The sequence below is a fragment of the Cuculus canorus genome, chromosome 35 (genome assembly GCF_017976375.1).
Source record: "Cuculus canorus isolate bCucCan1 chromosome 35, bCucCan1.pri, whole genome shotgun sequence".
NCBI classification, from domain to species: Eukaryota; Metazoa; Chordata; class Aves; order Cuculiformes; family Cuculidae; genus Cuculus; species Cuculus canorus.
In genome coordinates, this window is record NC_071435.1 from 494,621 (window position 1) to 509,576 (window position 14,956).

The 14,956-nt window shown below is 55.7% G+C and overlaps 1 protein-coding gene across 2 annotated transcripts in view; it reads right to left on the bottom strand.

Moving 5' to 3' along the window:
• Nucleotides 1–1,873: 1,873 nt before the first annotated feature.
• LOC128849939 (IgGFc-binding protein-like) overlaps nt 1,874–14,956 on the bottom strand; it is a 49,556-nt gene continuing 36,473 nt past the window's right edge. Inside the window, exons 16-21 of one of the 2 annotated variants that reach the window (XM_054052674.1) lie at nt 12,281–12,870; nt 10,234–10,744; nt 8,844–9,043; nt 4,661–5,038; nt 3,134–3,421; nt 1,874–2,072 (exon numbers count right to left, since the gene is read on the bottom strand). In XM_054052674.1, the coding sequence (XP_053908649.1) occupies nt 2,070–2,072; nt 3,134–3,421; nt 4,661–5,038; nt 8,844–9,043; nt 10,234–10,744; nt 12,281–12,870 (1,970 nt within the window). In that variant the 3' untranslated portion in view covers nt 1,874–2,069. The remainder of the gene's footprint in view (nt 2,073–3,133; nt 3,422–4,660; nt 5,039–8,843; nt 9,044–10,233; nt 10,745–12,280; nt 12,871–14,956) is intronic. The other variant, XM_054052672.1, reaches the window with a different exon arrangement.

The window sequence follows — 14,956 nt, forward strand, 5'->3', positions numbered from 1 at the left end:
ACTGGGGGATACTGGGAGGGAGATTGAGGGGGACTGGGGGATACTGGAAGCACTGGGAGGGAGATTGAGGGGGACTGGGGGATACTGGAAGCACTGGGAGGGAGATTGAGGGGGACTGGGGGATACTGGAAGCACTGGGAGGGAGGTGGAGGGGGACTGGGGGATACTGGGAGCACTGGGAGGGAGGTGGAGGGGGACTGGGGGATACTGGGAGGGAGGTGGAGGGGGACTGGGATATACTGGGAGCACTGGGAGGGACGTTGAGGGGGGACTGGGGGATACTGGGAGCACTGGGAAGGAGGTTGAGGGGGACTGGGGGATACTGGGAGGGTTATTGAGTGGGACTGGGATATACTGGGAGCAACTGGGATATACTGGGGGGACTGGGAAAGGATATATGGGAGCACTGGGAGAGCCATTGAGTGGGACTGGGATGTACTGGGAGGGGAACTGGGGTATACTGGGAGGGACTGGGGACACTGGGAGGGTTACTGGGAGAGGCACTGGAGTCACTATGGGGTTACTGGGATGAACTGGGAGCACTGGTGCCCCCCCCGCATCCGGTTCCTCCTTCCCCACAGATCCGGTTTCCTCCCCCCCCCCCCCGTACTGGGAGGGACTGGGAGGGACTGGGAGGGACTGGGGGGGGCTGTGGGCAGACACTGGGAGGGACTGGGGAGACTGGGAGGGACTGGGAGGGACTGGGAGAGAGCGGGGAGACACTGGGGTGAACTGGGAGGGACTGGAGGGGTTACTGGGAGGCACTGGGGGCTTACTGGGAGGCACTGGGGAGGTTTACTGGGAGAGACTGGTGTGAACTGGAGGTTACTGGGATGTACTGGAGGGTAAACTGGGAGGGACAGGAGAGACGGGGGTGAACTGGGAGGGACTGGGATGTACTGGAGGGTAAACTGGGAGGGACAGGGGGGTTACTGGGATGCACTGGGAGGGACTGGACGGGAACTGGGAGGGACTGGGAGAGAGTAGGAAGAGACCGGAGTGAACTGGGATGTACTGGGGGGAACTGGGATGGACTGGGGGGAACTGGGATGTACTGGGAGGGACTGGGGGGGGGGAAGTAGGATGTACTGGGATGGACTGGGGAGACACTGGGGTGAACTGGGAGGGACTGGGGGGGAACTGGGATGCGCAGGGTATTACTGGGGGGGACTGGGAGGAACTGGGATGCACTGGGATGGACTGGGGAGACACTGGGGTGAAATGGAGGAGGACTGGGGAGGAACTGGGATGTGCAGGGGGGTTACTGGGAAGCACTGGGAGGGACTGGGGTGAACTGGGATGCACTGGGAGGGACTGGGAAGGGACTGGGATGGACAGGGGAGACACTGGGGTGAACTGGGAGGCACTGGGGGATTGCTGGGATGCACTGGGAGGGCACTGGGAGGGATTGGGGTGAACTGGGAGGGACTGGGGGATTACTGGGAGGCACTGGGAGGGACTGGGATGCACTGAGGGGGACTGGGGTGAACTGGGGGGACTGGGTAAACTGGGATGCACTGGGAGGGACTGGGAGGCACTGGATGATTACTGGGATGCACTGGGAGATTACTGGGATGCACTGGGGTGAACTGGGATGCACTGGGAGGGACTGGGGGATTACTGGGATGGACTGGGGAGACACTGGGGTGAACTGGGAGGCACTGGGGGATTACTGGGATGCACTGGGAGGGACTGGGGTGAACTGGGAGGGACTGGGGGATTACTGGGAGGCACTGGGAGGTCACTGGGATGCACTGGGAGGTACTGGGGTGAACTGGGATGCACTGGGAGGGCACTGGGGGATTACTGGGATGCACTGGGAGGGACTGGGGTGAACTGGGAGGCACTGGGAGGGACTGGGAGCAGTGGTTTCCCCTCCCCCCCCATTTCCCGTCGCGTCTCCTTTTCTCTCCCCTTTATTTTTGGGTGAAAAACAGCGGTTTTTGGGGGTTTTGAGAGGGGGAGAGAAAAAGGAATAAAAAAACCCCCAAAAAGCCCTTTTTTCCCCTCAAAATCCCCTTTTTTTTTGGGGTCCGATGACGTCACCGCTTCCGTCTCCGCCTTCGCCGTCACTGCGGGAAAACGCGGACACAAAAGGGTTAAAAACACTGTTTTGGGGCGATTTTACCCTTTTTTGGGGCAATTTTCCCCTTTTTGGGCGATTTTACCCTTTTTGGGTCGATTTTGCCCTTTTTGGGTCAATTTTACCCTTTTTTGGGGCGATTTTATCCTTTTTGGGGCGATTTTGCCCTTTTTGGGGCGATTTTACCCTTTTGGGGTCGATTTTACCCTTTTTTGGGGCGATTTTGCCCTTTTTGGGGCGATTTTACCCTTTTTGGGGCCATTTTGGCCCTTTTTTGGGTGTTTTCCCCCTCATTTTTGGGGCCATTTTGGCCCTTTTTGGGGCGATTTTACCCTTTTTGGGGCGATTTTGACCTTTTTGGGTCGATTTTATCCTTTTTGGGGCGATTTTACCCTTTTTGGGGCAATTTTGCCCTTTTTGGGGCGATTTTACCCTTTTTGGGTCAATTTTACCCTTTTTGGGGCGATTTTACCCTTTTTGGGGCGATTTTGCCCCTTTTTGGGTGTTCTCCCCTCATTTTTGGTCATTTTTGCCCTTTTTTGGGTGTTTCCCCCCTCATTTTTGGGGCAATTTTGGCCCTTTTTGGGTCGATTTTACCCTTTTTTGGTCATTTTTGCCCTTTTTTGGACGTTTTCCCTCTCTTTTTGGGTCGATTTCGCCTTTTTCGGGGGATTTTTCACCCATTTTGGGGTGGAATTTGGGCCAAAAAAGAGGGATTTTGGTCCATTGGAGGGGTTGGGCGCATGGATGAAGGTCTCCTGGTGGTGGTGGGACGGAGATGGGACCTTTGAGACCTTCTCACGGGTGGAATTTGGGCCAAAAAAGAGGGGTTTTGGTCCATCTGAGGGGTTGGGCGCATGGATGAAGGTCTCCTGGTGGTGGTGGGACGGAGATGGGACCTTTGAGACCTTCTCACGGGTGGAATTTGGGCCAAAAAAGAGGGATTTTGGTCCACCTAAAGGTTGACCGATGAAGATCTGATGCTGATGGTGGCACCAACTCCCACCCCATGGACACCACCCATGGTGGTCACCTCTTGGGGACACTCACGTGGGTGAAGTCGGGCGCTCTCCAGGCCTTGACCACCGCCTCCATGTCCACCACCATTTTGCCATCGGGTCCTCGGAGGTCGTTGGCGGCGTCGCCGTCGAAGTTTCCGCAGATGCCACAGAGGACCTCCGTGAGGTCTTTGGTCACCGTTAAGGTCACCTCTCCGGTGGGATTGAGCTCCACCACCACCACCTCAGGGCTTCGGGTGATCCAGATGGTCCCTCCGGTCTCGTTGACGGTCCAAACGTCGGAGATCTCCACGGGGAGAGCGGTTTGGACGCCGTTGACCTGGAGAAGACACCACGGAGACTCCATGCGACGTCCAAATCCGTCGGAATTTGGGGTGGAAAAAGGCAGGAATCGGGCGAGTTCTCCACCATCCGATCTTCTCGGCTCAAAACGGGGGGGGAAAAAAGCTCCAGGGGAGGTCCAGGGAGGCGGTGGGAGGAACCCATGGAGATGTGGGATGGAGGAGAACCTCAACGGAGGTGGAATTTGGGGGGAATAAAGGGCGTTTGGGTCCAATAAAGACCATCTTGTGGTGAGGAGATGGAGGAGAACCTCAACAGAGGTGGAATTTGGGGGGAATAAAGGGCGTTTGGGTCAAAATGGGTCAAATAAAGACCATCTCGTGGTGAGGAGATGGAGGAGAACCTCAACGGAGGTGGAATTTGGGGGAAATAAAGGGCGTTTGGGTCCAATAAAGACCATCTCGTGGTGAGGAGATGGAGGAGAACCTCAACGGAGGGGGAATTTGGGGGAATAAAGGGCGTTTGGGTCAAAATGGGTCCAATAAAGACCATCTCGTGGTGAGGAGGTGGAGGAGAACCTCAACGGAGGTGGAATTTGGGGGAAATAAAGGGTGTTTGGGTCAAAATGGGTCCAATAAAGACCATCTCGTGGTGAGGAGATGGAGGAGAACCTCAACGGAGGTGGAATTTGGGGGAATAAAGGGCGTTTGGGTCAAAATGGGTCCAATAAAGACCATCTCGTGGTGAGGAGATGGAGGAGAACCTCAACGGAGGTGGAATTTGGGGGAATAAAGGGCGTTTGGGTCAAAATGGGTCCAATAAAGACCATCTCGTGGTGAGGAGATGGAGGAGAACCTCAACGGAGGTGGAATTTGGGGGAATAAAGGGCGTTTGGGTCCAATAAAGACCATCTCGTGGTGAGGAGATGGAGGAGAACCTCAACGGAGGGGAAATTTGGGGGGAATAAAGGGCGTTTGGGTCCAATAAAGACCATCTCGTGGTGAGGAGATGGAGGAGAACCTCAACGGAGGTGGAATTTGGGGGGAATGAAGGGCTTTTGGGTCCAATAAAGACCATCTCGTGGTGAGGAGATGGAGGAGAACCTCAACGGAGGTGGAATTTGGGGGGAATGAAGGGCTTTTGGGTCCAATAAAGACCATCTCGTGGTGAGGAGATGGAGGAGAACCTCAACGGAGGTCGAAATCTTTGGATTTTGGTTGAAGCGAAGGTGACAGAGGACCTTTTTTAGGTGGTCCTTGAGGTGGAGGTGACTCACCCAGAGCTTTTTGTCCCTCTTGACGGTGACGAAGGTCCGAGGGGTGAAGAGGTGAAGGGCCACCACCACCGGTCGGTCGCGGTGGTCCTCTCCGACGTCGGCCAAGAGGCGAAACCAAGCGGTGGGGTCAGCGTCGCACCTGGTGGCCACCACGTAGACACCGGTGGCCACGGTGGAAGCGGTGGCTCCGTCGAAGGAGACGACGCGGGAGGTGGGAAGGAAAGAGCAACGTCCCGGGTGGTCCAAGCAGGAGAAGACGCCATCTTGGAGGCCACAGGTTTGGCCAAAGGGACAATGGAAGGGGAGGCAGTGAAGAGCTCCGGGCGCTCGGCAGAGGCACCGCCGGGAACAGTCGGAGGAGAAGACGGAGGCGGAGATCTGCGACCACCAGAGGAGGGCGTGGGGAAGGGGGGGCAGCTCCAGGGTCTACTGAGGGACCACCACCCATGGGACATCTCCAGGGTCAACTGAGGAACCACCACCCATGGGGCATCTCGAGGGTCAACTGAGGAACCACCACCCATGGGTGATGTTGAGGGTCAACTGAGGGACCACCACCCATTGGACATCTCGAGGGTCAACTGAGGAACCACCGATGGGAGACGTTGAGGATCAACTGAGGAACCCATGGGAGATGTTGAGGTTCAACTGAGGAACCACCACCGATGGGAGACGTTGAGGATCAACTGAGGAACCCATGGGAGATGTTGAGGGTCAACTGAGGGACCACCACCCATGGGGCATCTCGAGGGTCAACTGAGGAACCCATGGGAGATGTTGAGGTTCAACTGAGGAACCACCACTGATGGGAGATGGTGAGGATCAACTGAGGAACCCATGGGAGATGTTGAGGGTCAACTGAGGAACCACCACCCGTTGGACATCTCGAGGGTCAACTGAGGAACCACCACCGATGGGAGACGTTGAGGTTCAACTGAGGAACCACCGATGGGACACAGTGAGGGTCAACTGAGGAACCCATTGGCCACATTGAGGTTCAACTGAGGACCCACCATCCATTGGGCACCTCGAGGTTCAACTGAGGAACCCATGGGAGATGTTGAGGTTCAACTGAGGAACCACTGATGGGACACAGTGAGGGTCAACTGAGGAACCCATGGGAGATGCTGAGGGTCAATTGAGGAACCACCACCGATGGGAGACATTGAGGATCAACTGAGGAACCCATGGGAGATGTTGAGGTTCAACTGAGGAACCACTGATGGGAGACAGTGAGGATCAACTGAGGAACCCATTGGCCACGTGGAGCTTCAACTGAGGAACCACCACCCATTGGACATCTCGAGGGTCAACTGAGGAACCACTGATGGGAGACAGCGAGGATCAACTGAGGAACCCATGGGAGATGTTGAGGGTCAACTGAGGAACCACCACTGATGGGACACAGTGAGGGTCAACTGAGGAACCCATTGGCCACGTTGAGGATCAACTGAGGAACCCATGGGAGATGTTGAGGATCAACTGAGGAACCACCACTGATGGGAGATGTTGAGGATCAACTGAGGAACCACCACCCATTGGACATCTCGAGGGTCAACTGAGGAACCACCGGTGGGAGACGTTGAGGATCAACTGAGGAACCCATGGGAGATGTTGAGGGTCAACTGAGGGACCACCACCCATGGGGCATCTCGAGGGTCAACTGAGGAACCCATGGGAGATGTTGAGGGTCAACTGAGGAACCACCACTGATGGGAGACGTTGAGTATCAACAGAGGACCCATCACCCATTGGACATCTCAAGGGTCAACTGAGGAACCACCACTGATGGGAGACGTTGAGTATCAACAGAGGACCCATCACCCATTGGACATCTCAAGGGTCAACTGAGGAACCACCACCGATGGGAGACAGTGAGGATCAACTGAGGAACCACCACTGATGGGAGATGTTGAGGATCAACTGAGGAACCACCACTGATGGGAGACGTTGAGGTTCAACTGAGGAACCACCACTGATGGGAGACGGTGAGGGTCAACTGAGGAACCACCATCCATGGGAGACATTGAGGGTCAACTGAGGAACCACCACTGATGGGACACAGTGAGGGTCAACTGAGGGACCCATGGGAGACATTGAGGGTCAACTGAGGAACCACCACCCATTGGACATCTCGAGGGTCAACTGAGGAACCACCGATGGGAGACATTGAGGGTCAACTGAGGAACCCATGGGAGATGTTGAGGTTCAACTGAGGAACCACCACTGATGGGAGATGGTGAGGATCAACTGAGGAACCCATGGGAGATGTTGAGGGTCAACTGAGGAACCACCACTGATGGGACACAGTGAGGGTCAACTGAGGGACCACCACCCATTGGGCATCTCGAGGGTCAACTGAGGAACCCATTGGCCACCTTGAGGTTCAACTGAGGAACCACTGATGGGACACAGTGAGGATCAACTGAGGAACCCATGGGAGATGTTGAGGTTCAACTGAGGAACCACTGATGGGACACAGTAAGGATCAACTGAGGAACCCATTGGCCACGGTGAGGGTCAACTGAGGAACCACCATGGATGGGAGACGGTGAGGTTCAACTGAGGAACCCATGGGAGATGTTGAGGGTCAATTGAGGAACCACCACCGATGGGAGACGTTGAGGATCAACTGAGGAACCCATGGGAGATGTTGAGGTTCAACTGAGGAACCACTGATGGGACACAGTGAGGGTCAACTGAGGAACCCATGGGAGATGTTGAGGGTCAATTGAGGAACCACCACCGATGGGAGACGTTGAGGATCAACTGAGGAACCCATGGGAGATGTTGAGGTTCAACTGAGGAACCACTGATGGGACACAGTGAGGGTCAACTGAGGAACCCATGGGAGATGCTGAGGGTCAACTGAGGAACCACCACCCGTTGGACATCTCGAGGGTCAACTGAGGAACCACCACCCATGGGAGATGCTGAGGGTCAACTGAGGAACCACCACCCGTTGGACATCTCGAGGGTCAACTGAGGAACCACCACTGATGGGAGATGTTGAGGATCAACTGAGGAACCCATTGGCCACGTGGAGGTTCAACTGAGGAACCACCAATGGGAGACAGTGAGGATCAACTGAGGAACCCATGGGAGACATTGAGGGTCAACTGAGGAACCACCACTGATGGGACACAGTGAGGGTCAACTGAGGAACCACCATCCATGGGAGATGTTGAGGTTCAACTGAGGAACCACTGATGGGACACAGTGAGGATCAACTGAGGAACCCATTGGCCACGGTGAGGGTCAACTGAGGACCCACCACCCATTGGACATCTCGAGGGTCAACTGAGGAACCACCATGGATGGGAGACGGTGAGGTTCAACTGAGGAACCCATGGGAGATGTTGAGGATCAACTGAGGAACCACTGATGGGAGACAGTGAGGGTCAACTGAGGAACCCATGGGAGATGTTGAGGGTCAACTGAGGAACCACCACTGATGGGAGACGTTGAGGATCAACTGAGGAACCCATGGGAGATGTTGAGGGTCAACTGAGGAACCACCGATGGGACACAGTGAGGGTGAACTGAGGAACCACCACTGATGGGAGACGTTGAGGTTCAACTGAGGACCCATCACCCATTGGACATCTTGAGGGTCAACTGAGGAACCACCACCCATGGGTGACGTTGAGGGTCAACTGAGGAACCCATGAGAGATGTTGAGGTTCAACTGAGGAACCACCATCCATTGGACATCTCGAGGGTCAACTGAGGAACCACCACTGATGGGAGATGTTGAGGTTCAACTGAGGAACCACTGATGGGACACAGTGAGGGTCAACTGAGGAACCCATGGGAGATGTTGAGGGTCAACTGAGGAACCACTGATGGGACATCTCGAGGGTCAACTGAGGAACCACCATCCATGGGAGATGGTGAGGGTCAACTGAGGAACCCATGGGAGATGTTGAGGGTCAACTGAGGAACCCATTGGCCACATTGAGGGTCAACTGAGGAACCACCCATGGGACACAGTGAGGGTCAACTGAGGAACCCATGGGAGATGTTGAGGTTCAACAGAGGAACCCATGGGAGATGTTGAGGATCAACTGAGGAACCACCACTGATGGGACACAGTGAGGATCAACTGAGGAACCCATGGGAGATCTTGAGGTTCAACTGAGGAACCACCACTGATGGGACACGTTGAGGTCCCACCACCCACCTGGAAGTACCGTCCGCCGTGGAGACACCCACAGGCGGTGGCCGCAACGCAGTTGTCTCCATCGAAGAGGAACCCGGAGTCGCACTGACAGCCCTCGAAGCACTTGGAGGGACAACGGGTGGGAGAGGAGACACTGGCACAGGTGTGGACACACGTGTGGCCGCAGAGCTCATAGTGGCTGTGGGGCGGGCAGGAGAGCGCTGGGGGGGACAGGGAGGAGAAGATCACCGTCAGAGGACCTCAATGTGTCCAACAGCTGCTCCAAACCCTTCTCCAACCCCTTTTTTCCTGATGGAACCCCATCCCGACCTCCTCCAACCCCTTTTTTCCTGATGGAACCCCATCCCGACCTCCTCCAACCCCTTTTTTCCTGATGGAACCCCATCCCGACCTCCTCCAACCCCTTTTTCTCTTGGTGTACCCCATCCTGACCTCCTCCAACCCCTTTTTCTCTTGATGGAACCCCATCCTGACCTCCTCCAACCCCTTTTTTCCTGATGGAACCCCATCCTGACCTCCTCCAACCCCTTTTTTCTTGATGGAACCCCATCCTGACCTCCTCCAACCCCTTTTTCTCTTGATGGAACCCCATCCCGACCTCCTCCAACCCCTTTTTCTATTGATGGAACCCCATCCTGACCTCCTCCAACCCCTTTTTCTCTTGATGGAACCCCATCCTGACCTCCTCCAACCCCTTTTTTCTTGATGGAACCCCATCCTGACCTCCTCCAACCCCTTTTTCTCTTGATGGAACCCCATCCTGACCTCCTCCAACCCCTTTTTCTATTGATGGAACCCCATCCTGACCTCCTCCAACCCCTTTTTCTCTTGATGGAACCCCATCCTGACCTCCTCCAACCCCTTTTTCTCTTGATGGAACCCCATCCCGACCTCCTCCAACCCCTTTTTCTATTGATGGAACCCCATCCCGACCTCCTCCAACCCCTTTTTCTCTTGATGGAACCCCATCCTGACCTCCTCCAACCCCTTTTTCTCTTGGTGGAACCCCATCCTGACCTCCTCCAACCCCTTTTTCTCTTGATGGAACCCCATCCCGACCTCCTCCAACCCCTTTTTCTCTTGATGGAACCCCATCCCGACCTCCTCCAACCCCTTTTTTCCTGATGGAACCCCATCCTGACCTCCTCCAACCCCTTTTTCTCTTGGTGGAACCCCATCCTGACCTCTTCCAACCCCTTTTCTCTTGGTGGAACCCCATCCTGACCTCTTCCAACCCCTTTTCTCTTGGTGGAACCCCATCCTCACCTCCTCCAACCCCTTTTTCTCTTGGTGGAACCCCATCCTGACCTCCTCCAACCCCTTTTTCTCTTGATGGAACCCCATCCCGACGTCCTCCAACCCCTTTTCTCTCCACTCTCCGGGTACTCACGGCACTGGGTCACCTCTCTCCACTCCCGAAGGTCCCCTCCGGCCGCTTGACACGCGGCTCCGTAGCTTTGAAGGCTCCGACAGAAGCTCCGGTGGTCCTCTTCGCCGCATTGAGCCCGAACGCACCCCAAGACGTAATCCTGGGGGTCCACCACCTTATGACACCCAACGAAAGGTCCCGTTGGGTCCACCAAGATCCGACAGCGCCCGGGATCGTCGCTTGGAGGACACGCGGTGGTCACGGAGGTGGTGGTGGTGTGGTTACACCTCAAGGTTTGGGTCATCTCCAACTCTTGAGTGGTTTCGTCTTCAGAAGCGCCGTTGAAGTTCCCGCAAAGTCCTCTCGGGCGTCGCCGGAAGGTGGTGGGAAGAGTGAGGAGAAGGAAAGAGGCGCCGTCGTAGAGGAGTTTGAGGCCACCGGGAGTGCGGAGGACGCGGTGGACGCCCTCTTGAGTCAACGTCAAAGCGCCGTCGCTCAGCGTCAATGGGAGGAGGTGGCGTTCGCCGTCCAACTGAAGGGGGAAATATGGCCGCCAGGGGTCACCTCGAAGGTGGGGGAGAAGGGTCAAAGGTGGAGGAGATGGACCAAAGGTGGAGGAGAAGGAGCGAAAGGGGAGTGGGAGGTCCTGTTCCTCATCTCAAAGGTGGAGGAGAAGATCCAAAGGTGGAGGAGATGGAGCGAAAGGGGAGTGGGAGGTCCTGATCCTCATCTCAGAGGTGGAGGAGAAGGTCCAAAGGTGGAGGAGAAGGTCCAAAGGTGGAGGAGAAGGAGCGAAAGGGGAGTGGGAGGTCCTGTTCCTCATCTCAGAGGTGGAGGAGAAGGTCCAAAGGTGGAGGAGAAGGTCCAAAGGTGGAGGAGAAGGTCCAAAGGTGGAGGAGAAGGTCCAAAGGTGGAGGAGAGGGACTAAAAGGGGAGTGGGAGGTCCTGATCCTCATCTCAGAGGTGGAGGAGAAGGTCCAAAGGTGGAGGAGAAGGAGCAAAAGAGGAGGAGAAGGTCCAAAGGTGGAGGATAAGGTCCAAAGGTGGAGGAGATGGAGCAAAAGGGGAGTGGGAGGTCCTGTTCCTCATCTCAGAGGTGGAGGAGAAGGTCCAAAGGTGGAGGAGATGGAGCGAAAGGGGAGTGGGAGGTCCTGTTCCTCATCTCAAAGGTGGAGGAGAAGGTCCAAAGGTGGAGGAGAAGGTCCAAAGGTGGAGGAGAAGGAGCGAAAGGGGAGTGGGAGGTCCTGTTCCTCATCTCAGAGGTGGAGGAGAAGGTCCAAAGGTGGAGGAGAAGGTCCAAAGGTGGAGGAGAAGGAGCGAAAGGAGAGTGGGAGGTCCTGATCCTCATCTCAGAGGTGGAGGAGAAGGTCCAAAGGTGGAGGAGAAGGTCCAAAGGTGGAGGAGAAGGTCCAAAGGTGGAGAAGATGGACCAAAAGAGGAGTGGGAGGTCCTGTTCCTCATCTCAAAGGTGGAGGAGAAGGTCCAAAGGTGGAGGGGAAGGACCAAAGGTGGAGGGGAAGGTCGAAAGGTGGAGGAGATGGACCAAAAGAGGAGTGGGAGGTCCTGTTCTTCATCTCAGAGGTGGAGGAGAAGGTCCAAAGGTGGAGGAGAAGGTCCAAAGGTGGAGGAGATGGACCAAAAGGGGAGTGGGAGGTCCTGATCCTCATCTCAGAGGTGGAGGAGAAGGTCCAAAGGTGGAGGAGAAGGTCCAAAGGTGGAGGAGAAGGTCCAAAGGTGGAGAAGATGGACCAAAAGAGGAGTGGGAGGTCCTGTTCCTCATCTCAAAGGTGGAGGAGAAGGTCCAAAGGTGGAGGAGAAGGTCCAAAGGTGGAGAAGATGGACCAAAAGAGGAGTGGGAGGTCCTGTTCCTCATCTCAAAGGTGGAGGAGAAGGTCCAAAGGCGGAGGAGAAGGTCCAAAAGTGGAGGAGATGGACCAAAAGCGGAGTGAGATGTCCTCTTCCTCCCCCCAAAGTGGGTTCCTTCGCCCCCGTAGTGACCTTCTTCCACCCCGACGTGGCCTTTACCGCCCCCCAAGTGGTCCTCTCCCCCTTTTCCCCCTCCACTCACCGTCACCTCCCATCGGCCGCCGCTCTCCATGCCGATGGTCACCCCCTGGACGGTCACCACCACCCTTTGGATGAGGTCTCCTTTCTTCTCCACCTCCACCACGAAGGACCCCAGAAGGTCTTCAGACCCTCGAGCTTCGACGGCGGCCACCGTGGCCACACAATCTCCATCCAAGCGGCCTCGGTGGCCGTCGAAGCCGCGGTAGATGCCACCAGCGAGGATTTGGCAGCGTCCGCAGTCCTCCGGGTGACAACCGCGGACGCCATCTTTGACCTCACAGACCTCACCGTGGGCGCAGGACGAAGGATGACATTCCACCACTCCGGCGCTTCGGCAGACGCAGCGTTGGCTGCACCGAGGGCAGGAGGTGAACTCCTGGTCCTTCTGGTAGTAACGTCCTTCATGGAGGCAACCACATTGGGCCAAGGGGACGCAGCGGTCGCCGCTCCTCAAGAAGCCGACGTCGCAGAAACAGCCTTCGGAGCAGGAGGTGGAGCGGTCACAGAGGTCCTCTCGGGCTTGGCCGGCGCAGGTGGGAGGACACGAGGGACCACAGAGGTCGTAGTGTTGGTTCGGGGGACAGAGGAGAGCTGGAGGAGAGCGGGAGAAGGACGGGCAGGGGTGGGAGGAGGGTCTATGATGGGGTTTGGAGGTCCCTTCCAGTCCAACTCTATCTACGATGGGCTTTGAGGACCCTTTTAACCTCTTCTATGATGGCTTTGGAGGTCCCTTCCAATCCAACTCTATCTACGATGGGTTTTGGAGGTCCCTTCCAGTCCAACTCTATCCATGATGGGCTTTGAGGACCATTTTAACCTCTTCTATGATGGCTTTGGAGGTCCCTTCCAGTCCAACTCTATCTACGATGGGGTTTGGAGGTCCCTTCCAACCCAATTCAGTCTATGATGGGCCTTGAGGACCCTTTTAACCTCTTCTATGATGGGTTTGGAGGTCCCTTCCAAGCCAACTCTATCTATGATGGGTTTGGAGGTCCCTTCTGACCCATTCCATGATGGGTTTGGAGGTCCCTTCCAGTCCAACTCAATCCACAATGGGCTTTGAGGACCCTTTTAACCTCTTCTATGATGGGTTTTGGAGGTCCCTTCCAATCCAACTCTATCTACGATGGGGTTTGGAGGTCCTTTCCAGTCCAACTCAATCCATGATGGGCTTTGAGGACCCTTTTAACCTCTTGGAGCCCCAAACTCAACCTCTTGGAGCCCCAAACTCAACGTCTTGGAGCTCTCGAGACCTTCATGAGCCCCAAACTCAACCTCTTGGAGCCCCAAAGACCTTCCTGAGCCCCAAACTCAACCTCTTGGAGCCCCAAAGACCTTCCTGAGCCCCAAACTCAACCTCTCAGAGCCCCAAACTCAACCTCTTGGAGCCCCAAAGACCTTCATGAGCCCCAAACTCAACCTCTTGGAGCCCCAAACTCAACCTCTTGGAGCCCCAAAGACCTTCACGAGCTCCAAACTCAACCTCTTGGAGCCCCAAACACCTTCATAAGCCCCAAACTCAACCTCTCAGAGCCCCAAACTCAACCTCTTGGAGCCCCAAAGACCTTCACGAGCTCCAAACTCAACCTCTTGGAGTTCCTGAGATCTTCACGAGCCCCAAACTCAACCTCTTGGAGCCCCAAACTCAACCTCTTGGAGCCCCAAAGACCTTCATGAGCCCCAAACTCAACCTCTTGGAGCCCCAATAACCTTCATGAGCTCCAAACTCAACCTCTTGGAGCTCCCGAGACCTTCATGAGCCTCAAACTCAACCTCTTGGAGCCCCAAACTCAACCTCTTGGAGCCCCAAAGACCTTCCTGAGCCCCAAACTCAACCTCTTGGAGCCCCAAAGACCTTCCTGAGCCCCAAACTCAACCTCTTGGAGCCCCAAAAACCTTCACGAGCTCCAAACTCAACCTCTTGGAGCTCCTGAGACTTTCATGAGCCCCAAACTCAACCTCTTGAAGCCCCAAAGACCTTCCTGAGCCCCAAACTCAACCTCTTGGAGCCCCAAAGACCTTCCTGAGCCCCAAACTCAACCTCTTGGATCTCCTTAGACCTTCATGAGCCCCAAACTCAACCTCTTGGATCTCCAAAGACCTCCACGAACCCCAAACTCAACCTCTCAGAGCCCCAAACTCAACCCCTTGGAGCCCCAAAGACCTTCCTGAGCCCCAAACTCAACCTCTTGGATCTCCTTAGACCTTCATGAGCCCCAAACTCAACCTCTTGGATCTCCAAAGACCTTCACGAGCCCCAAACTCAACCTCTTGGAGCCCCAAACTCAACGTCTTGGAGCCCTCGAGACCTTCATGAGCCTCAAACTCAACCTCTTGGAGCCCCAAACTCAACCCCTTGGAGCCCCAAAGACCTTCAAGAGCCCCAAACTCAACCTCTTGGAGCCCCAAACTCAACCTCTTGGAGCCCCAAAGACCTTCACGAGCCCCAAACTCAACCTCTTGGAGCCCCTGAGACCTTCATGAGCCCCAAACTCAACCTCTTGGAGCCCCAAACTCAACCTCTTGGAGCCCCTGAGATCTTCATGAGCCCCAAACTCAACCTCTTGGAGCCCCAAAGACCTTCATGAGCCCCAAACTCAACCTCTTGGAGCCCCAAAGACCTTCATGAGCCCCAAACTCAACCTCTTGGAGCCCCAAAGACCTTCCTGAGCCACAA